The 22,583-nt window shown below is 41.8% G+C and overlaps 1 protein-coding gene across 1 annotated transcript in view; it reads right to left on the bottom strand.

Moving 5' to 3' along the window:
* Nucleotides 1-2,355: 2,355 nt before the first annotated feature.
* Nucleotides 2,356-22,583, bottom strand: part of eif3ea (eukaryotic translation initiation factor 3, subunit E, a) — a 31,993-nt gene continuing 11,765 nt past the window's right edge. Inside the window, exons 8-13 of the mRNA XM_028018161.1 lie at nt 19,568-19,694; nt 18,987-19,088; nt 12,641-12,750; nt 5,280-5,382; nt 4,831-4,965; nt 2,356-2,534 (exon numbers count right to left, since the gene is read on the bottom strand). Coding sequence (XP_027873962.1) covers nt 2,499-2,534; nt 4,831-4,965; nt 5,280-5,382; nt 12,641-12,750; nt 18,987-19,088; nt 19,568-19,694 — 613 coding nt within the window. The 3' untranslated portion in view covers nt 2,356-2,498. The remainder of the gene's footprint in view (nt 2,535-4,830; nt 4,966-5,279; nt 5,383-12,640; nt 12,751-18,986; nt 19,089-19,567; nt 19,695-22,583) is intronic.

Raw genomic sequence — 22,583 nt, 5'->3', positions numbered from 1 at the left:
AGCTGATCGTTATCTGCTGGTGAAGGTCATTTGATAGAAGTCTAAAAAAAACAAAAAAAAAACAGATGGAATAAAGGAAGGAGAATTTATACCAAAAAAAAAAGCTGCCAACTTATCAGTGAGGCATTTCAAGAAAAAATAATTTATACTTTTTAACAGCTCCGGTAATCAGTCTCTGGTGTGTCGCTAGGGCTGAACAATAATTTGCTAACGATGTCGAGATAGACATGATCAATATCAACACATAATATGTCTGACAGATTATTAAATAATATCACTGAGCTCCGAGCCGCAACAGCACAGCATTCTGGGGGATGTAGGCAGAGAGTTAATCAGCGCTCAACCTCATAAAGACAGTGTGGCATCAACTGGTTCACTTGCTCTTTGGTTTCCTAGCAACAACCTGTTGAGTAAACAATTTTTGGTCATTATATCCCGATGAGACAGCTAGTAGCATGAAATGCTGGTCATAGATGCCAAATGATTATGGCTCGTCGTTCCTGATTAATATGGCGACACACCAGCAAAGCATTGTGGGATTGGGATATGAGCCGCGTACCAGCGGGCTAGCTCATCTGGAACGATCTCACGGGACAAAATTTCACTAACGTGCCAGAGTTCAAGTTTAAGATCATCTTTATTTTAAAGTGTTTCTTGTAAATTGGTGTGGAAATATTTTTGGCATTAATCCAAGCAAATTTGAGTAGAGGTGTCCAAAACGCGGCCGAGTTATTTCAGTTCAAGAATGATACAAAGTACAAAGTTAGGGTGAGATTTTCACTGACAAATTAAAATCTTTGAATTTTGTGTAAAATGTTTCTTTTGCTACAGTTTACTTTGTTTCATTTACCTTTTGAAAATTGCCCATCTTCAGGAGTTAAACTCTTGAGTAAGGATCATTTCTGTAATTAAAATGTTTGTATTGGTCTGATTTAATATTCAAACTGTCTAATTAACAGAAATAAAGACTTCCAAACATCCACTTGTGTGTAAGTAATCCACATAACGTCTTCCACTTAGTGATAAAACTCCTGAAATAAATCGACTTTTCAACAATACTCTTTAATTTATTCGAAGTGGTCTGGACACTTTGGTACGGTGCGTCCACTGATCAGAAAAAGATACAATTTTTGAGTTTCCGTCCAGATCGTCATCGGTCGGGATCGACCAATCCGCCAATTACGATCCGGCGATGTCCGTTTTTAGTATCACAGCAGCAGCAGTTTACGCTCTGCAGATGACAGCTCCCTCCTTGCAGAAGTTAAGAACAGATTTTACATTTTCAAGAAAAACTTTTCCATCATTCCATTTCCATTATTGTCCAAAAAAAACCATCCATTTGTCCATTTGATTTAATATTGTAACCGTCTGATGAAACGGGTTACAATGAAAGGAATTCCGAGAAATATTGAATGTAACAATTATCATCTTATGTTTCAGATTGAATAAACTAGCTAAAATAAATATAGCAGGGTTTGGTTTTTTTTGGTGGTGGGGAGGGGGAGAGAAAAATGGTAGGAGCAGGTATTATTCTTTAGTCCACAGTGCAGTTGTGTTTATCAACCCGGCGCGTCTGTGACGCATTATGGTCCAAAATAAAAGGAGCAAAGCACCAATTATTGGTCTGTCCTCCGTCTCCTCTGGACGGAACAAAGTCATACATCTGTTAAGGAGTCCGTTCGTGGGTGAAGCACGCAGACACACACACACACACACGCACACCCCCATATACACACAGGTGATGCAAGACACGCTGCCCTCTGCTGACTTTTGATTTAACCCTAAACAGGTGCATTTGACATAAAAAATCCTTGTTTAGTTGTTAAATTACACATAAGGAGAAAATTACAGCCATAAGTAGGAGTAACAAGCTGTTTGCGAGCAAGTGCAATAAAGTAGGAAGGAGTAAAGGGGGCGGAGGGGGGGGCACAGTAAGAGAACTGAGTTACGAGAAGGTTAAAAGCAGAGGGAAAGAGCAGCGGGGGTGGGACAGGACATTAAAACGATGGGTCCGTCTGACTAATGGTGCTTTATGGCTCCCTGGTGTCCTCAGACGGACAGGATGACTGGCAGAGTGTGTGACCGTGGCTAGCCGTACACGGCCTCCGTTTGCACTCCCACCCGCGAAGAAGCGGGCCGCTAAAAACACCATAAAACCCCGCAGACTAAACAGTCGTTCATCTTCGCACGCGCCCGACTGTCCCGCTCGGCGTGCACATTAAAACTTCATCAAGTATTACTGATACAAAAAGCATTTAAAAAAAAAAAAAAAAAAAAAAAAAAAAAAGGCAGACCGACCACTTCAACCTCAGTGGCTTCTCGCGGCGTCCAGAAATAAGGCAATCACGGGGTGAAAACGGTTTCACTGGTCACTTTTATTGAGCTGGTGATGACTCGAACCGAGAGCATAAAAAAGTACAGCGTTTTTGGTTGGGTTTTTTTTTTTAATTTCATTTTCCTTTTTTGATCGACGAGTGTGATCCGTCGTCACCAGGTAGTTAAAATCCGCCTTCCTGGCCGGCCCAGTTTGGTGTCTGGGGACAAAAAAAGAAAGAAAAAAAAAACAACAACATAAAATTAGACTTTTTTTTTTTTTTTTTTGCAGGTAACTGGGGTCGATCATAACCAAACGTTTTGGTGCTCACTGTGGGGAAATGTGAAAAAGCAAAATACATGTGCAGGCAGTTAAAAACGCTTGTCGGGAAATGTGAGCGTGTGTGTGTGTGTGTGTGTTCTCCTGGTGAGTGCTGGGTGGCTGACAGCGACCCGAAGCAGTCAGCCCAGATGGCAGGCAGTAAATGTTCCCTAAATGTAAGTGATTTGTAGTGTTGCGGACAGCAGGATGGAGTGGTGCTCTGCAAGTTGTTTGCAGCCTCTTTTGTCTAATTAGAAAAACTTCCTAATGAGGCAGGCCGGTTTTTAACTAGACCGTTTTGTGGCTCCGCTCCAGCTGCAGATGTTCAAACAATAGACAGGAGAGTAAGCAAGGAGCTTTCAGCGGTAACATAACCGTCGGGTAAAAGACGGAACCCGTCTGTTCCATTTAATGGAGGCCAAAGTGACTGGCAAAGGGTTTGGTTGCAAGAAGCAGCCGAGAAAGTCACATTAACTCTGGAGGAGCTGCAGGGATCCAGGGCTCATGTGAGAGATTTTGGTTAACTTTGGTTAAAGTGGTTGTCAAGTTGAAAGTAATGTAAGAGCAAAAGATTTTTTTTCTTTTCTTTTTAAAGGGGCAGTATTGTGTATTTTCCAGCCACATGGTGCAATTTTATATCACAAGTAACTATGCTACCTATATATAAATATATATATACATATCGAATATGACTTAGAAGAAATCTGACTTAGTAATTTAACGCCTTAAAATTGGGCCAATGACTCTTTAAAAAGCTCTTGCTCTTTCTGAAACGCAGCCTTCAGGAAATCATCACAACATGGCTCCTCTATCAACCCTTTAATGATTTTTAAACAGCGTTAACAGAGAAGTAGCTCATATAAAGAGTCCAGCAGACGTGCTGCTGGTGTTTGCTAATTGCTGCTGGCTAGTCTGAATGAGCCGAATGGGGGAGTCGCGGAGGGAGAGCTGCTCTGTGAGTCGGAAGCACGGAGCTTGGAAACTGCAATTCTGAGGAGGAGTTGCGCCTCGAAGGCGGAGCTAGGTCCACCCAGGCGTCTTGCACAGCTGATTGGTGCCATGGGAGATTAAAGAATTTCTCAAACATACACGAAAGAACCAAGATAACACTCCAGGCATATTTTTCGCGAGGGAACAACATTATAACATGAGGTTAAGCCTTACAAAAAATCTAGTTTAAATAACAATGCCCTTTCAAAATGCAAAAATTGCGCAAATGGCACATAATTATTGTACAATTGGTGTTTTTCTCACAGAACGCAAAGTTAGGTAACATATAAGTTAAAAAAAATTTTGTCACACATTTGCAAAAACCGTGGGTATGTGGGCAACTATGATGTCTGCAGCGACGCACGGAGAACCTGGAGGTTATTTTTATGGGTTCAAATAAACCAAGATACTTCATTTTGACTTTTTGAAATTCATTGCCAGCCCAAATATGATGAAAAACAATTCAGATTAGGAGATTATTTCGACATACAGTACATCCAAATATATCTCTGTGACTTTATTTTCTTTTTCTGAACGAGCAACCTTTTGGATTTGGGTACCAACATCCACGCACGAATTTTATTGAAAAGAAATCCCAAACAATGCACATCACTGAAAACTAATTTTATGCTGGTCGGCACTAAACGAATTAGCTGGGTAAGAGCCGGTTGAAGCGACTTAAATCTACAGGAAGTGTTACAGGAAGCAAAGCATGACTATTATTCTGAAATGCAGAGAATCCATAGCATCTGCATGGGGGTTACCATACAAAAAGTGTCAAAATCAAACAGACTTAAAAGAGACCCTTGGTCAGGTATCTGCAGCGGGTCTTAAGAGCTGGGAACGCCGCACGTTAAGTAACGTTCACCAAACGCCGGCGAGAGCGTCCTCCTTATTTACGTTGCCGAGCTGAGTCACGGCGCTTGAGCCTCGTTTTATGGCCGCTTGGACTCCACTTTCTCATTAAGCCTCTGAAGAGACGTGGAAGGATGAAAGCGCCGGCTCTGCTCTTATAAGCCTACTCCGTGTAAGGAGAGCTTTTTGTTGACACTCGTTTCATCGACATTCTTGCGCCGCGTTTCACCGAGGCACTTTGAAGGTTCACGCTGACCTTGGAGCTGACCAGTTGATGGGAGTTATGGGAGCCCTGCAGCGACGGGCTGGAAGGGAGTGCTTTGTGCGGTGTTGGTGTGAGCATTACTCACCTCGTTTCTGTTGCTGGCGGCCTGCTTTTTCTCAATGTTCATAACCAGCATTTGGCTGCGGAACGAGAGGCTCTTGGTTTTCTCAATCACCTGCTGGTAAGGCGATATGGCGTTGTTCCCCATGACAACATGACCCTGACACACAAAATAATAAGAAAAAAAGAAAAAAGATTGGACCAAATTATACAACGCACTGAAAAACAATTCAAACACAGAGTTTTTAGTGTTCATTTCCACTGTACGCACGTCTACAGGACTGCTGGAGTTTGTTCCGATAATAACAGAGCGCCTTTGTGATGTGTATACCACGATATTGTAAAAAAAGGCTTTGAGCACAGATGTTTTCTATATAACCTCACAAGGGCACATCATTCAAAGTAAAAAAAAAGAAAAGAAAGAAAGCGAATGTATTAAGCATTGAAGCCAAACAGAAGGACAGGAAGTCTCACCAGTTTGGAGTCAATCTTGGCGTCCAGCCTGGCGTTGCGGATGAGGTTGACGATCCATCTCTCGGCCTCCTCGGGAGACATGTTCAGCTTGTCGGCCAGCATGCTGTTAAAGAAACGGACAAGGAGATGAGGAGCTCCAACTTGATTTGAGCAACAACAAAATAAAAGTCAAATGGATCGGAGTCGGAGTCTTGTGCCGTCACTGTCGAGTTTAGATTTACGGCCTGAAAGTCAGGTCGGGTCGGCCTTGGGCTTCTGTGAAAGGTTTAATAGGCTTACAATACATCCAGCACAGAGACGGTCAAACGAGAATGCGCAACATAAAGTCGAGTTAACCGAATTATTAAAGTCTAAATATAGGAGTAGTTAGCGTAACTTGTTGAGGAAAGACAAAAAATAAGGTGTAGATGTTCAGTAGACCGCCCTGTTCCGTTCCTATCAATCACATAATCCCAGATGATTTGGTCTCGACTCATCCTGCGGTTACAAGCGACTAAATGAAGCTCGAAGACGTGAAACAAAAGCTGTAAACAGCAGAAGTTACACTGCGTACTCAAATTAAGGTCTAAAAGCAAAAGCAGTGAAATCTTAATTAAAATGGTATGTAGGTAATTAAAGTTAATTAGTCGGGTTGTGTCGGACTCAGGCACAATCCCCATGGGGTCGGGTCAAGTCGGGTCGAGTTTCTCTACTCTACCGAGAACTTCAATGTATCGGTGAATCATGTGATACTATTGTTTAATGGTTCAAAGATCATTGAACAACAACACTTGTTCTGTCAGATCTTTATTCTTGTCCCAATGGGTAATTAGTTTTACAGCAACAATGAGTGTATGACCTCACATAACCCATATGCACACAGTGTTGTGTAGGTGTGCAGACTGTGGTATTCTGGCCATTCACCGATCTATACAAAGCCTGAGCTACCGATTCCGATTTTGGCCAATACAGATTTTTTTTGTCTGAAAAAGTTGTGAAGTTGCCAACAGTGGGGTGACGACTGTTAACTGCGCACATGCACAGGTGGACAGATATGTCAGTCTTCCCTGAAAAATCTGTATCTCACCAATTTCGATCAGCGTAGCGTCAGATCCGGCCTTTCACCTACTTTAACTGCTTCCAAATGTGTGATGTATTTAAAAAAAAAAAAAACAGAATTATTTTTTTTACAGCACTGAGGGTCAAAATCTCCAATATATCAATGCTTTTAAGACTTTGGATGATTGTTGTGTTTGAAGGTTTTAAATGCCTGTCACTACATGCTATAGGAACAATCGTATTTAGCTCCTGCTGAAATGCATAAAGGGTTAATTTAATGTATGTATTGTGTCAAAGCTACAGTATAAATGTGCATTTTATTCAACAGAAAACCAGTGAGTCAATGTTTTGGTTTTTGCAACACTGTTGAGATTTTCTTTAATCTGTCACTTCCAACAGCACTCCATAAGTAATTGGCTGTCTAATGTTGTGTATACTTAACGCTATTTTAAGTATGCATCCGACTGGCCGATCAGTCCCCCTTACGTGTCCTCTCCCACATCATCACAGAAAGTTGCTCAATTATTTGTTTAGTGGCCGCTTTGGTGCTGAAAGTTGGAAGACTTTGGTTGGTTCTGAAAATCTAAACCTGACACCTCTTCTGTTTCAGATTAACAGAAACATCAAAATTAGGCTGCAACATTCCTTTCTTCAGGCTCCTGAGAGAACAATAAACACTTGTTAAATTTAAGATCTTATAAATTTCTCTCCTATATTAGTAATTTGCACAGGCAGAGCTCATTTTTATTATTGTTCTGTTTTTTAAGCTGCCTTGATCTCATACTATCATGGAGTAAATCTTGGTGTGAATGCATAAAATTTCTGATTTGGTTGATTACTAGCGCCCGCAGATTTTTCTCATAAACTAAGTTGAAGACTAATGATCTTATTAGAATAATAAATCTTAATAAAGAGAAATATACAGATATACAGGGTGCACCAATTGCAGTTTTCCGGCCGAGCGCTAATCTTTAAAAAGCCCGAACTGCTGATTCCAAATTTGGACGACAATTGTTTTGTCTGAAAAAGTCGCTACATACAGTGACAAAGTTGGTGACTATTGTTAACTGGGCAGATGCACATGTGACCCAGCGGGCGGGTCAGTCAGTCAGTCAGTCAGTTCTCTTTTATGGCACAGCAAAATGGGACAGTGGCTTATTTTCAGACCGTTGCAGGTAAATAAGATCAGCTTCTCATGTAAGCATCAGACGATCGAAAATCTCTCAAAATTAAGGAAAACAAAGCCGATTCATTGAGGAACCCCTAAATTAATACAGTTCAACTGAGCATAGTGTAACTATTTTTCTGTCGTCGGGTTAATATAATAAAAACATGCATTTGGGTCCGGCTGCTTTATTGTCAAAGAACAAAGCTTAATAACTCTTCTTAACGATTAGTGAAACAAATCTATCGTCTTGAGCTGGATTATAATGAACATGAAAACATCATGTCAAGCTAAAAATGGTAAAACATGTAACAGACAACCAAAGCTTCAAACAATTACTGTAAAGCAGCCTCCTAGAACCCTTAGAAAAAGTCCAAGCAGATCCCAGAAACAACAACAGGTATCTTAAAGCAGACAGTTTGAGAGTAATAAAGAACACATGAAATTGAAGCTATAATGACACCGTTTTTCTTATCGGTAATGAAGGGGGATATTTTAGAAATTCAAACACATAAACTGCAAACAATCACTTCAGCTGAACTGTAGAAAATGTGTGACAGAACCAAAAAATCTTTCAGTTAACGTAACAACATGCATGATCGATGTTGTGCGTTTAGCGCTAAATAAATAGCGACTGCTCCAATCTGTTTTGCTCCAGGCGACGTTCCTAACACAAAGCACACCCAGAGAACCTATAATGGCCCAATACTAATGGGAGCATGATTTATAGACTTGCAGGAATTACTCCATTAATGGTGCTGGGACTGGCCAGCGTGTTGCCTTCGGTTGCTTCAGTACCTACGTCCGCGTCAAAACGCGCTCCGTTCGGCTCGCGCGGTGACTCGCCGTTCCGACCTGCGGCCGTCACGGAGGATGAAAGCCAGGTTGGACGCCGGTTTGCTCTTTCAAACATCTCCTCCTGTCTCTGTGTTACAGAGACAGGAGGAGCGGGGAGCTGGCCCGCTTTGATCTGAAGCTTTTCCCCCACTGCAGCTGGCCTCCCTTGTGGCTTTCTTAATAACTAGACCCCCTTGATACCCTCATCTAGACCCCCCTCTTCCACCCTCCTTCAACATTTCCTGCCCTCATCATTTGACCCTCCCCACCGCTTCTACCGCATTTCATATAAGGGACCCAATAAATATCCTCTAACACTTTGAGCACAGCTGAGAATATGACGACCTCATCTAAAGAGCTTGACAAAAAAAACAAAACACCCAACCTGTAAAGCCATAACGTAGAATGAGTTGAATTTTTCTCTGTATAATAAGGGTTACGAAGGCCAATATAAAAACAATTTACTTTGCTAATTTTTCACTTCCTGGTCCATAAATCACACTCGGTGAGACTCGGTCGGCGTTGGCTGAAAACTCCTGAGACCCGGGCGCTTCTCACGCCACCGCCGTTACAGATTTTATTCATGACATTCTTGTAGTGGGAAGTAATCTTATTTGGGAATTGGAATTTACAATATGACCGGTCTTACCTCAAGGCCACTTTCAGACCCATGAATGTTGCTAAAATGGTGGCAAAAACCACATGAAAACAGGGAAGGGAAATGAAGTCAGTCTGTGGATGGGGCGTAAACAACAAATAAGAGGCATTACCTCAGCATAATGAGGAAAATACGGTCTGGTTTCCCCCCCGAGTGACCAGGCCTCAACACGTCCGCCGCGGCGAAGCGTCCCCAAGAAGGGCAGGTAATGAGCTGAAGGAGTGGCACGTGTGTGTGTGGGTGTGTGAGAGCGGGGTCATGACCAGGACAGAAAAGGACACAGAAACGGATGGATGTATCACTCGCACCGAACAAACACGAACGCTCGGTCTGCCGAACAGAACAGCTGATTACAATTCAGCTCATCAGACACGGGGACAATGAGTCATGACGGCTAACTTACACCTATGGATCATCGTTGGGAATCTGATCTGAAATCAGTTTTTAACCATGAAAATCTTGACAGATCGATCGATCGACAGACAGACAGACAAGAGAGCAATAGAGATAAAGATAGATACAGAAATGGAGCAATCAATAGAGATAGATGCAGATAGATAAGGACATAAAAATAAGATAGACAGGTAGAGTGATAGAGTTAGATAGTGCCATTGATGCAGAGTGATAAATATGCAGAGCGACAGATCAATTGATAGTTGATTAATTGTGTTAAAATTTGTAATGAGTTAAAATCTATGTAATTAATCAAAATGAAATTCTGGCCCCATCTATCTATAGCTATCTTATATCTGTCTTGTATATAAGGTGGATACAGGGATATCTATCTATCCATCTATACAGATTGATGTATATATATATATCTTATATCTTACTTCCCCACAATAAAGTAACCTGAGGAGGATGTGAATGAACCCTGACATTTCTTCCAGTTCTGCAGTGATTAAATGATTGCAGCAGAGCCATGGTGTGGCTGTTTTGCTTGATAATTTAAGTAACTGGGGGCACATGTCAGTCAAGTCCAGGTCAGACGTGCTGATCAAAACAAACATGATCTGGTTTCCTCACTGGGGACTTCAAGCTAAGCTCTAACCCTTGTCAACGAGCTCTGTGCAGCATAACGCAGGACCACCAACCCCCGCCCACCCCTCCCAAGAAGGGCCACAGGCTGAGCCCCGGATCAGTCTAGGCTTCTCTAATCTAATTTATAAAAATCAAGAATGGCAATGTTTTCCTCCCCAGAAGCACATTTGTACATCAGATCAGAGGTTCTTCACTTTTAGTCTCAGTTAACAACCCCACTTAAGCAGGGGGAAAAAATTGGAAGCTTTAAAAGAAAGAGAAGAAACAAGGATTGGGTGGGATCTCAAAGAACCGACACTATTGACATCCTTTGGCCGATGAGTCGAGTCTGTGGCTGGTTTTATTTTACGTAGCCATGATCTTGTTCCCTGGGGTGCAGAGATCAATTTCACTTCGACCCCTCGCGCTCTCTGGCTCCTGAGCCTTCCACTTCAGGCTGGGTGGGACTCCTGTGGCTCTTAATACCCGCCTCACACTTGAGGAGAGGGGTCAGGATTGGGGTCTAACTCTGTTAAGAGAGGATGGGTGGTAGTAGTGGCGGGATCCTTCACCAAAGTGGCTCCCTCCTTAACATAACTGCTCTAAAAATGCATGCATTGTTAAACAGGAACACATGATAGGTAGTCTTGGGATAATTTTTTTTTCTTTTTTTGGGGGGGGGGCGAGGAGGTAGGGGAAAAAAAAAAAACAACAAAAAAACAAAATGATTGTGTGGTTTTTTTAATGACTCAATTGTGAGGTGGAAAAGATCTCCGGGTTTCCGTCCAAAACACCCAACAACAAAAAAAGAAAAAATCCTTCAAACTACAAGTGAGCTGTTGTGTACAAATAGAGATGGAGTGGGGAAGCCTCCCCTTCCCTACCCCCCTCTCACCCACAGATAATCACATCTCAAGCTTTTCTTCAAAATCTCACAAGACAAGTGAGCACTTTGAGGTCGAGAGAGAGTCTTGCCACTCAAACGTTCATGGGAAGACGACGTAAATAAAGCAGGAAAACAAGGCTAAATTGAAAACATACACTTTGGACAGCAAAAAGTCTAGGCAAAATACATTTTATCTGACTGCAGAATGCTTCACATAAGTCTTTATTGCATAAAACAACTTCATCATGCCAATGTCTGGTGTAGTTGGGGTTTTTTTTGGGGGGGGGAAGGGAGTCCGAGCTGTGGGCAAAGTATCTGTGAAACCATCATAGCCAACAGCTGTAAAAACCGCCTCATTAAGTGTGGAGTGTGGGGGACAGCAAATTCATTAAAATCAACGCTTGGGTGCAGCGGGCTACTTGGGAAGAGAACTAATGACTTGGCCAATCCCGCCGTCTGTCAGAAAATAAGACGTTTTCCCCCCCCCCGTCTCATCGTCATAACACCCGGCAAGTAAACACGGAACTCCCTCCAACAACCCCTAATTTGTGTTTCCCGCGTCGGAAACTTCAACAAGAGGAAAGCCGAGGACGCCGAAGCGAATCGCTGTTCGACTTCCTCTTCCAGCGTTACCACTAACCTTTGTGGGCCTTAACAAGAAAATGGATCCAATTGCAGTAAGTCTGCCAAAAAAGAACCAGGGCTCCTAATCAATTCCAGACGATCTGCAACTGGAGATTTAAACGGGCCTCAATCATGTTCCACGGTTCAACCTTGACAGCAGACCTCCGAGGCTCAACGCGGCAGTCGATGGCATCATCTTTATGTGGGGCGATGGGTGTGGGGAAGTAATCAACTCCCCTCTTTGTTTTGTTTGTTTGCGTGGCGTGTACAAAAACGCAGACCCTTCCTTTGAAATCTTTAGCGTTAATTACATGTCTGGGAGGCCGCTTCTAAGAAACGCAGTCAATTAAACCATCCAAGGAGCAGGATTAAACACAACATAACTACAGGACAACCGTGCGATACGAGACTGAATCCCCTTATATAGACTAGGAATCGTTTCTAAGACGGGTGAATGCCGTCTTTATCCCAAGTCAGCTTCCAGATCTGATGTAAGGCAGCAGCCAAATCCTATAATCTCTCCTAATTGCAGACAATTAAAAACAATCTTTTTTACTTTTCTCTCCACTAATGCTATAATTAGCAATTACTACATTTCTTGGTTTTGGGGAAGCATCCAAGGTCAACTGTATTTCGTTGCAACTAAACCCCCGTTTCAAAACTGCAGACACCGTAGGCAAGAAGAACCCCCGTTTAACCTCCATTTACACCAACAAACAAGAGCTAGAAATGTTTCCGAGCACTGAAGCAGCTGGGAACGTCTGGAGCCGTCTAAGCCTTGACCTCTTTCGGGGGGGGGGGGGGGGGGGGTGTCTGAGTTTGGCATTGGACAGGTGGTCTTCAAAGTCAAGCCAGCTGAGAAACCTGATGAGACCTGGAAGCAGTTAAACCACATCAGCTTTAATCCCAGAGACGTGTGGGGTCAGAATGGTTGAGTGTGTGTTGGGGGTGGGGGCAATAAATACTTGTTTGCAAGAAAAATATGACAAATCACAACGCAGACCACCTCAAACATCTAATTACCACAAAACGGTGTCACTTTTTTTTTTTTTTTTTCTTAGAAATGTCTGCAAGAAACTACTGCTTGAAGTAAGACTGCATGCTGTTGATCGGGGTCGTGTAGTGGGACCAACCTGATGCTAATGCACTGGTGGATTCTGCAGAATGTCTCGAAGATGAAGAGTCGGGCGTTTTCAATGAAGTCCTCCAGGCACGCCACCAGGAAGAAATCATTCACGAGAACCTGCGCGGCAGAAAGCAAAATGTAGATGGAAAATGTTCCGCAGGGATGTCAACACTTGAAAGCCGAATGTTTCCTCTAATGGACAGAAATCCTAATTCCTGTTAGGCCTGTCGCAATAAGCAATAAATCACCTAATTGCATAAATAAATTAGGATAATAAGTTCCATTTGCATGTCTTACTGTTTTTTCTCGCTTTCTACCAAAAGCTGGATGACAAAAGTTTTCATTCTGGTGCTTTGGTCTCGACAGGCTCTTTTTACAAAAGAAAATTTTGTTTACAGAGGCTTCATAATTCATTTTATTTGTTTTTCTTTTATTTTGTTTATTAATTTGGGATATTTACAATGTCTTCCAGTTCCTGTGTCTCAGTGTCTCTGTGTGCCAGTTTCCCGTCTCAGAAAATGTACCCAGCTCTGTTAAAATCCAAATTTTATGATGCAGTAAAAATTTGCAATTTAATTAAAAAAAATTATCAAATGTAAAAAATAGCTAAATATATCATTTTTATAATTCAAAACTATATTAAAGAAATTTTTTTTTAAAAAGTGTGCACACTTAACACTTGGTTGAAGCACCTTTTCCATTAGTTTCAGGATTCAGTTTTGACTTCTCATGTGACGTAACACTTCCAGGAACTTTATAGCTGACAGCCATCTTGGTAGGTATCCGTAGTAAACCATCATGACAGTTGCTATGGAATTGGTAGGTCAAAAATAAACAAGCCAAGTCCTCTGTGTGATATGGATCGATCCCGATAGCAGCGATTTTGTTGATGTATTTTTCTCTTGCACATTGGTCAATAGTGTCAACACAATCTTGAGACTAAAATCTGTTCATCTGTGTTTTGCAGGAAAAATATGACAAATTTTTCTTGTCTACCAAGATGGCGGTTCAGTGGGGTGGATCACTTCGGGTTCAGACTTGTGGGAACTACGCATAGGCAACAGCAGGGTGGGTTAACCGCACACAAATGCCGATGTGACCTGGTAGCCGGGTCTGGTAGCTCTCTCTATTGGCAGAGTAAAAAGTGTCGACCAATCACTGGTCTCCCAAAATTAAGGGAATCGGGGCCAATTTATTGGGGTAACTCTACTAATAACGGTGTGACATCAGAGATGAAATGTTCATTAAAACAACAAAAAAAAAAAAACATTGCCATTTGTGCAGAGACGAGCATTTTCTGGACAGCATTTTCCTCCAGTGTATTATAAGCCTGGCAGGCCCCCAAGCTTAGCTTGCCACCCCACAAGGCTAAGCATCATTTCTTTAATTTAAATATGGTTTTTATACACCACTAACGTTGACAAAGTAGACAAATTAAGCTAGGTTTGTAGCTGGTGCACTGAAATGGGCACGAGAGGGTGCGCACCAATTGCGCTTTCCCTGCACCTGCCTGTTGGTATTATTTCCAAATTATGATGCCTACTTGCAGATCTCTGAATTTTTAGAATTTAACTTTTTTTTTTTCACAAAAAGACGGTGGGTTGCTGGTGGATTGGCCTAGCACCCCTACCACAGCAGGTTTTGTGGGGGAAACCTTGCTGGACATATGTCAAGAGTGTCTGTTGTTCAAAGCTTACCAACCAGATGGCAATCACCATCTAAAACCTGCAGGGCCTCCTAAATGTACCGCACACAGACCACTCCTTCACTGAATCCATTACTTGTGCTTAGATGAGGTAAGAAATACAGTCTTGCTTGAACTTGTTGACTTTTTTTTTTTGCATGAGACCAATTCAAGTGCTTCATTCTACTGTAACTGTTCATGACAAAGCTATGGCCCCAGGGGTACAACTGTGTGAAATTCCAACTCTCCACAGAGAGCCATTTTGCAGCACAGACTTCCCAACTTTTAAAAAGTTATTTAAGAATTACTGCCTCTTTGTTTTCTTAAGCCTAAAAAGTTGTTATCTAACCCAGGGTTCTGGTCGAATGAACCCAAACTGCACAGTGCTATCGGCCGACGCATTCTTCAGCTACATCAATGCTTATCTACGGTTGATAAACTTTGAACAGCTAAGTACCCTAATTATTGTCATCTGGGGTTTCAGACCACAAAGCTCAAACAAATTCTCAAATGGGTTGAAGAGTCCCTTTGTGCGCAATCTGCGGGCCTCGCTGTACGTCGCTCTACGCTTTTCGTTCTTGGATATGAAGGCATCTCACATCTGACAGTGATTCGAGATGCGGGTAGAGCGGGTACGGATCTGAAAGAAAACCTGCGAGGCCTAAACAGGATCATTTAACGCAGGCTAATTTCCTCATTTAAAAGTGCTTTTATAGCATTCAGCAAACTTAAAGTGGGACAGCTGAAAAACAATATCGGCATCTGGCTGTTAGGGGAACTTACAAACAGAGATGCTCTCGATGGCTCTAAATTGATGCACTGTTAGGAAAACTCAAGCGAGTGGAGTATCCATTTACCCCAATTGCCACTGTCTGTGAAACATCCCTTCTCCCTTTGAAGTAACCTGTTTATTCTCGAGAAGCCTGCATGTGTATTTCTGAGGGTAGACCAGCTGCTTTGCTGACTTCAAACAAGTCAATTTTGATAAAATACCTGGAACCATTTTTACTCGTCATACAGACGCTGCAAGACCAGCTTCTGAACTGCCGTTATTTAGGGAAAGCCACTGTTAAACGGACATGGAATGTCTTGGTTTTTGACCCAAGAGGGATTTTGGAATGTCCATCAATTGTTAACAGTGAAACCAAAAAAATGCATGCAAGTACTTAACGAGGCCTAGGATTAAACTCAACTTTGTACTTTGTCATTTAACATATATACAAAAGTATATTTTTTAAAAAAAAGCATATTTCAAAGCGTATTTCAAGCTGTCAATATTAATATATTGATAAAAGTGATCTGAAAAGTTCAACGTGTTAATATTTATGTAATATCAATTAATTAAATTACCTATCCTGACCTAAAAGTCTTTCTCCGGCAAAGGGCTACCACAACGAACGGTGCATGTTTTCCACCACTTGGGTTGAACCCAACACAAGGAATCCAATGGAAGTTGCAAGAGCGACAAAAGTCAAACATTTTCCAGCTGTCTTGTCTTGCGTCGATAGCCGAAATTTTACATGCACAAATTTTGTCGGTTGCTTGGCTGGAGGAGGACTGGAGACCGTCGCCTCAGGTTCCACAGGAAATGAATGGGCGGAGAGTGACGTCGCCTCCCGTGTGTCGAACCTGTTACTGCGGTCAACGATGCGGAGTCGCAAACTCGAGTGAAAAGATGAGCGAGGAGAGTCAAAGTGGTGTGTCCAGAGAAAACTTTCCGTTAAAAAAAAACACCCAGATTGAAGCTTGGATAAAACCAAGGTAGCATGTACATTTTGCAACGGGAAATTGTCCTTCCATGGAAGCACATGCAGCTTATACTTAACATTTATACATTGAAGTTTGAAACTTATGCCTTCCTGAACATCAAAATCTGGAAGATTGAGAAACCTCTGACAATTTGGTTTAAGACAAAACATTTCTTGCCTGTTTACATTTCAAGCTTATAAATGTTAAGCATAGTGAGTAATCGCAGCGTTAGAGGGTAGTTAATCTAATTACACTTTTTAATCAACCTTGCACAGTTTTAAGTTGCTTTAATGTTAGTAAATGTGCTGAAAAAAACCTTTACTCATCTGTATTGAGAATAAAGGACACAGCTTGACTTTCCCCTACTTGTTGTCACCGGCTGGTGTGATGAAAGTCTTTAATAAATAATAAACTACAGTTTATTATTTACAGCCAGCACGTGCAGATATTGTTTTAGACTGCTTTGTCCATTTTTTCTTTTGCTTTACTCCATGTCTCAAAAAAACTAAGGCCCCAAATCAAACTATAAAACTATAATAATCAAACTGACATGATCAAAGGTCAATTAATAGTAAATGAAAATAATTAATGGATGGACGGACAAATGGATGCTTCAAATCAAAGCAGTCGGGTCACATTCCACATCTTAGTTTTGAATCTCATGTATGATGTGTGATATTATGATGTCTTTATATAAGGTTACTGTGAGAATCTCTACCTGTGGTGGAGGAGCTTTGGAGGATTTAATCAGGTCAGGTTTGTTTCATTCAGGAGCTTCATTAGCTAAAGGGATAAATAAAAAGCCTCAGTTTGAACTGTTCCTACTTATGCTGTAAATCACATCAGTCTAAGAAAGGCAGAATATAACGACGCGGAGAAACATTCAGAAAATTGTACAAATGAGACATTAAATTACAACACCGGTTACGATTTTGGTCTATTCACGTAGCCAGCACGTGTAGTTATCTCCCGCTAGACATAAAGTATCAATATACCAAACTGCCAAATGACTGTAAAAAAAGTGGAGATCAAACGTTTCCAATTTGCATGATTCTTTGGAGCTGCGGAGGCAGAATGGATGTGTCATCTTTTATGAAATTCAGTTTTTATTGTGACGATTAAACATGGTTAAAGTTTATGTTTCGCACTGTGTGTTTTTGATCCCGCAGTGGGGAGTCGGCTGAGACACTTTCTCTTTCAAGCCTAGCCAGAAAAGCTTTCATCCAGCAAGTTTTCTCTTTTCTAGTGCAAAGTGTAATAATAAAAATAAATTAAAAAACAAAACAAAGAAGAAGCTGATGTTGGTCCACCAGCAGGAACGATAAGTCAGAGAAGAAGGAGGCGGCGCATGCACCAATGTTTCCAAACAAACAGCAGCTATTGTCAATCTGCTGTTAGCACAATCCCAACGGCATGCGTGAAAGAACATTGCTGTGCAACATGGCCTCCTTCACTGGTTTGGGTATGAGAGAAAATAAAGAGAGGGACTCATGTTTGGAGCGTTGTAGTGTGAAACAACAGAGCGCATTACAGACATGTAGCTTCATTTTAAAAGTAGGGGAAAGTTTGCAAAGAGAGAACCTTAAGGTCTGTTATACGACCAGAAATAATATTGTACCGACTTAAAAAAAAAAACATCAACTGAAATTAGACAGTCGGCTTAGTTTATAGCTACGTAAAGTACAAATCTGCACTCTCAAAAAATACTTTACAGCAGAAAAACGTGAAATATATTTAGCTTTGCATGCCAGCTTGAATTCCAAACAATGTAATATGAGCTGTTCTTTAGGTGGATACCCTACAGATGTCAAATCTCAATGTTCCCCAGTATAAGTTTTTTTTAAAACGGCTCTGCAACCGTGGTGCTGTAATCCTGTTATATTTGGACTAAAGTCCACCAGTTACATTTTACAATGCTCAAAAACCTGTTGCATCAAAGACGGAATGATTTGCCTCCTTAAAATGTTGCATATGCTTCATATTATCATTAGCTTTACAGATAAGAGTTGCTCAGCCATCAGTTAAGTCATGCTTGTTTTTTGTTTTGTTTTGTTTTAAGTGATGCATATGGATTTGGAACAAGCTACAAATTTGCAACACGTGGTGGGAGGAGCAGCTCAGACCCTTTGGAAACTAAAATACTTCTGCGCCTGGTTTGAATGTAAAACCAACCATGTTCAATGCAGTGTTTAGAGCATTTTAGCTTAAGGAACTAACGTTTTTAGCCATTACTTAAGACAAAGTTCCAGGTGGGGTTTTTTTTAACATAGAAAAAAATAAATGACCAAATTTAAAGCATGAAATGTTTGTTTGAGCTCTAAAACTCCTTACATGTTCACCGTAATGCTGTTCTGCGAGTGTTTAGTTCTGCAGTGAACATCCAAACCCTTTCGCTGCGTACTACCAACTCTATTTTCAGGTTCTGTAGTTACATCCAGCTTTTATGAAGCAAGAGTTGAAACTCCCTAAATAGCAGCGCAATGACAGATCTCCCCCCCTAAAACAAGTGTCTGCACGCCTCTGCGGAGACTTTTGCTTATAAAGCTTTTACTGTTAACAACCGGCCTGATGGGTCAATTACAGGCCGCAGTAAAATCCGACTGAAGCCTGAGTCATCCAGCATCCAGAGAGGCTTCTATATGAGACGGTGAGATACGGCGTACAGGCTCTTACTGTTCAGTAATGACCCTGCATTGAATGGGGCTGGGGGTTGCGGCGGTCAGACGGGGTCACATGACTGTTAGTCGTGTTTACTGCGACGGCCTGTGAGAAGGTTCAAGGGGTGACCAACAAATTGAGAATTCCGAAGAGGGTAGAGATAGAGAGAGAGACAGAGACAGAGACCGAGTGCTGCTGGTGTTTCAGGAGCGAGCAGCTAAAATGAATGATGCCGGTTACATTGTGGAGGCGGTTTACTTACAGACTCGCACTCCCTTAGTTTCTTCTGGGCGCTGTCGAAGTCAAAGTTCACGTAGAGGCACTCCACAAACTCGGTAATTGGGTCTTTGTAGGTGTACGACTCCTAAAAAAAAAATGTATTAATTAATGGAGAACGTTTGGTGTGTTTATTGTTTTTACATGTTTGGCCACATTCATCTTGAATCTCTCAAGAAGCAACTTTGACAAAGACAACATTAGGCTTCATCTGAGCCTAATGTCAACCTAATAACTGTAAGGACTAAAGGTGGACTGATAAATCCTCCCTGATTTCCTTAATTTTTGAAGATCGCCAATCAGCCGATACTTGCATGAAAAAGAAACCAATTTTATCTGTTCCAAACTTTGCAACTTTTTCTATATTTAGCAACTTTTCAGCCAAAAAAAAAAAAAAAGACAAAAAAGAAAGAAAATCAGTATTGGCCAGATTTGGCCGGCTCAAACATTTTAAAGATCAACAATCGAAGAGAAAACTGCAATCTGTGCACCTCTATTGACCACTTTTGTTTTTTTTAAATAAGTTGAATTAAACAAAATAGCGTCTCCGTGTAACCAAGCTCTTACCTGCTGTATGACTTTCACCAAATCCTTCAGAACCTGCCGGCGCTTCCGGACATCCTTGTTGGTAATGACCGCGGTGGTCAGGTAACGCAGGATGTGGGGGCACATAGTCTGGATTGCATTGAGGTATCTGAAGAGGAGGGGGGGTTCAAGTAATCACTTATTAGAGCAATGTAAGAAAAGACATGACCTTTACAGAGAGACACATAATATAACGCTCTGGCTGCCTCTTGGGCCTTTGGCATTTTGACTTATGAAAAAGCACTTGCAGCTAAACAGATAAATGTCCTGACAGGACCTGCGTTTCTGCACATGGGCTCCGGCTTTAAGTTGTCTCTTTCATTAGAGTCCTGAGAGCGAAGAGGAGGAGGAAAGGGGAGGAAGAGGAAACCCTGGCAAGAAGATATAGATCAGTGAGCACAGACGTGCCCAGTAGCTGAAACTCAATCCATTAGGGACTGTTGCTCCAACCACAGGTCAACTTGCTAAGGGCTGAACACAAGGTACACAATGTTGTTACAGGCTGATTCTAATCCCACGCCTGCTCTGGAGTCATGGTGCTGTTGGCGAAAAAGCAAAAAAACAAAAACTAAACACACACATCCCTTGGTTCTCCCGCTCCAAACTGTAATAAACTCACATCACCTGTATCGTCAAAGCCGGTCTCTAGCATGGTGACTTTGAACTTAAACCTCAGCGACCACATCAATTTAGAAGAGAGGAAGCTGAGTGGGTCTCCCTATAGCAACGTTTGGAGAAAACACATGGCGCTCAGAAAAGCGGTACTGACAACAGTTTAATTAGGCGAATCAATGAAAGGGACAGGGGACCTGTGGCAGCTGTGATGCCAGCAGCGGGTTCCTCTGTGAAGCCTTTCATTGGCCGGGTTTTTGGGAGGGCTCCTTCCTCCTCTCTGGAGCCAACCACAACGCTTCATGCTGTGGCCTTGATTAACTTACACCTACTCACTCCAGAGGGGGCCCCCACCCCCAATAACAACAATTATTGCAAGAATCTAAAACTGAGAGAGTCTACACAACTTTTATGTCAAAATTACAGTTTTTTTTCTAGCTCTCTTGGTCCTTTTAAAGCCATTTTTGAAGTGTAGATTAGAAGACATATCCATAGTCATTTGGATTCATAATCTGGAAAAACCAGAGAGTCAAATGAGGGGCAGAGTGGCGCGTCGCTGTGAAGGAGACACCCTGTAGGAGACCCTTCGGTTCAGACCAATTCATTTCTGACAGAATTTGAGGCGACAGTCGCCTGTTCTCACCCAACCAAGCGACCAGCGAAATTTGCGCACCTGAAATTTCAACCTCGTACACATAGACGCGATGCGCGAGCTTGCAAAGCAATAAGAAAACCGTTCATTTGTCACTGCTGTTGCTACCAAGTCTGTGCGTTGGGTTTCACCTCAACAGGCAACGGCTTTGTCTGGTAGCTGTTTGTCGAGCCCAATAGTCCTCAATGATTAATAATTAATTAGTTCTTGCATTAAAAGTGTCAACTTTGCATCATTCTGTAAATAATGGCATTTTAATGCAACGTTGCATTAAAACTGGCATTAAAAGTTCATTAAAAGTGTCAGCCTTGCATTAAAAATGCCAATTGCCAAATGACACTTCATGACAACAGTCATAAACATTCATGAAGACTCCTTCATGTTCATGACAGGTGTTATGTTTATGACACTGTCATGTCAGTCTTATGAACACACCTTCAACTAAAGTGTCACTTTGTATTCATCTTACGCAAAATGTATATATTTTTTTTTTTACAGTTTTGGCTTAATTATGTTGTTCTGAAAGTCTGTATCCTCCAGTTAACGATTAATCGCTTACTAAATTAATCTGATCACGATTAATCACACTAGTCATTTTAGCCCTACTTTTTATTTCTGGAGTTTTATTAGGTCAAACTGCAACAATGTTTTGGTGAAATGGAGTCCAAATGCAGAAGTCACTGGATATATTTGATATTTGCCCATTCAGCACCTGGATAATAATAATGCTTCACTGAACATCTTTCTTTCTCCAGCAGCCCACGGCGTCTGTCAGTAGCGGATAAACAAGGCTTTGGACAAACATCTGCTGACTGCAGGGGTAAGGGAGGTCAAATGTGAAGCTGAACCCAGCCGCTGGTCACCGACTGCAGCCAAAGGAAGTGCTGGTCAAGGGATGGGAAACAAGAGCCGAGCCAAGCCTCAGCAGGGAAAACATGGGGTTTCTACACTGTGAAAACGCAAGGCACACAAAACTACCTCAGTTTGTCCAAAACAGATGGCTGGGTGAGCGTTTCATGAGTAATTATTGGGCAGGCCTCCTTAATCATCCGCAATAAAATTAAAAACTGAGCAAAAATTCAGGGAACCAGACATTTGAGCGTGCTGTGTTGTGGTCTTCGGTCATACAGTCTGTGTAGCCCAATCATCTGTACAATTACACAAGCCTGCAATCAGATCGGACGGGGGTGGTGGTGGCAGTGGTGGGGGCTGAGTGTGGGGAGGGGGCGAAGACATCAAAATAGGCAGTGTGCAAATTTTAATGCGTTGTGTAAAGTTTCCGATCTGCGATACACATGGCCCGCTTCTCCACTTAGAGTGAACAGACCACACGGAAAATACACACACTTCTGAAACCACTTTAAAAATACCAGCAGGGTTCATGAAGAAGCCCGGCACCCAGAAAATGTGTTATTAAAGCAAATAGTTTACTCTACATGAAAAAAAAAAACACACACTAAAATACAAACAAACTGAAGAGCTGTTATTTTTAATACTTCGCAGTTCGAAACACCCAAACCACGTGCGACTTTGTTCAAAACCCGGCGATGCAAGGCGTTTGTAAAATGTGTTTGTTTTTTTTAACAGCAAGACAGCTTTTTTGTAAACAGAGGTGAGTCTTAGCGACCACATCCACTTTCGGTGCAATTTTAAAAAAGAGTCAATCAAATTCAAGTTTCCATTGCATAATGGAAATGCATTTAGACTCAACAGTTTTCCGCTGTTGGGGGGCTT

The sequence above is a fragment of the Xiphophorus couchianus genome, chromosome 5, assembly GCF_001444195.1.
Source record: "Xiphophorus couchianus chromosome 5, X_couchianus-1.0, whole genome shotgun sequence".
Classification (NCBI taxonomy): Eukaryota; Metazoa; Chordata; class Actinopteri; order Cyprinodontiformes; family Poeciliidae; genus Xiphophorus; species Xiphophorus couchianus.
This window is presented reverse-complemented; position numbering and strand designations above follow the sequence as displayed.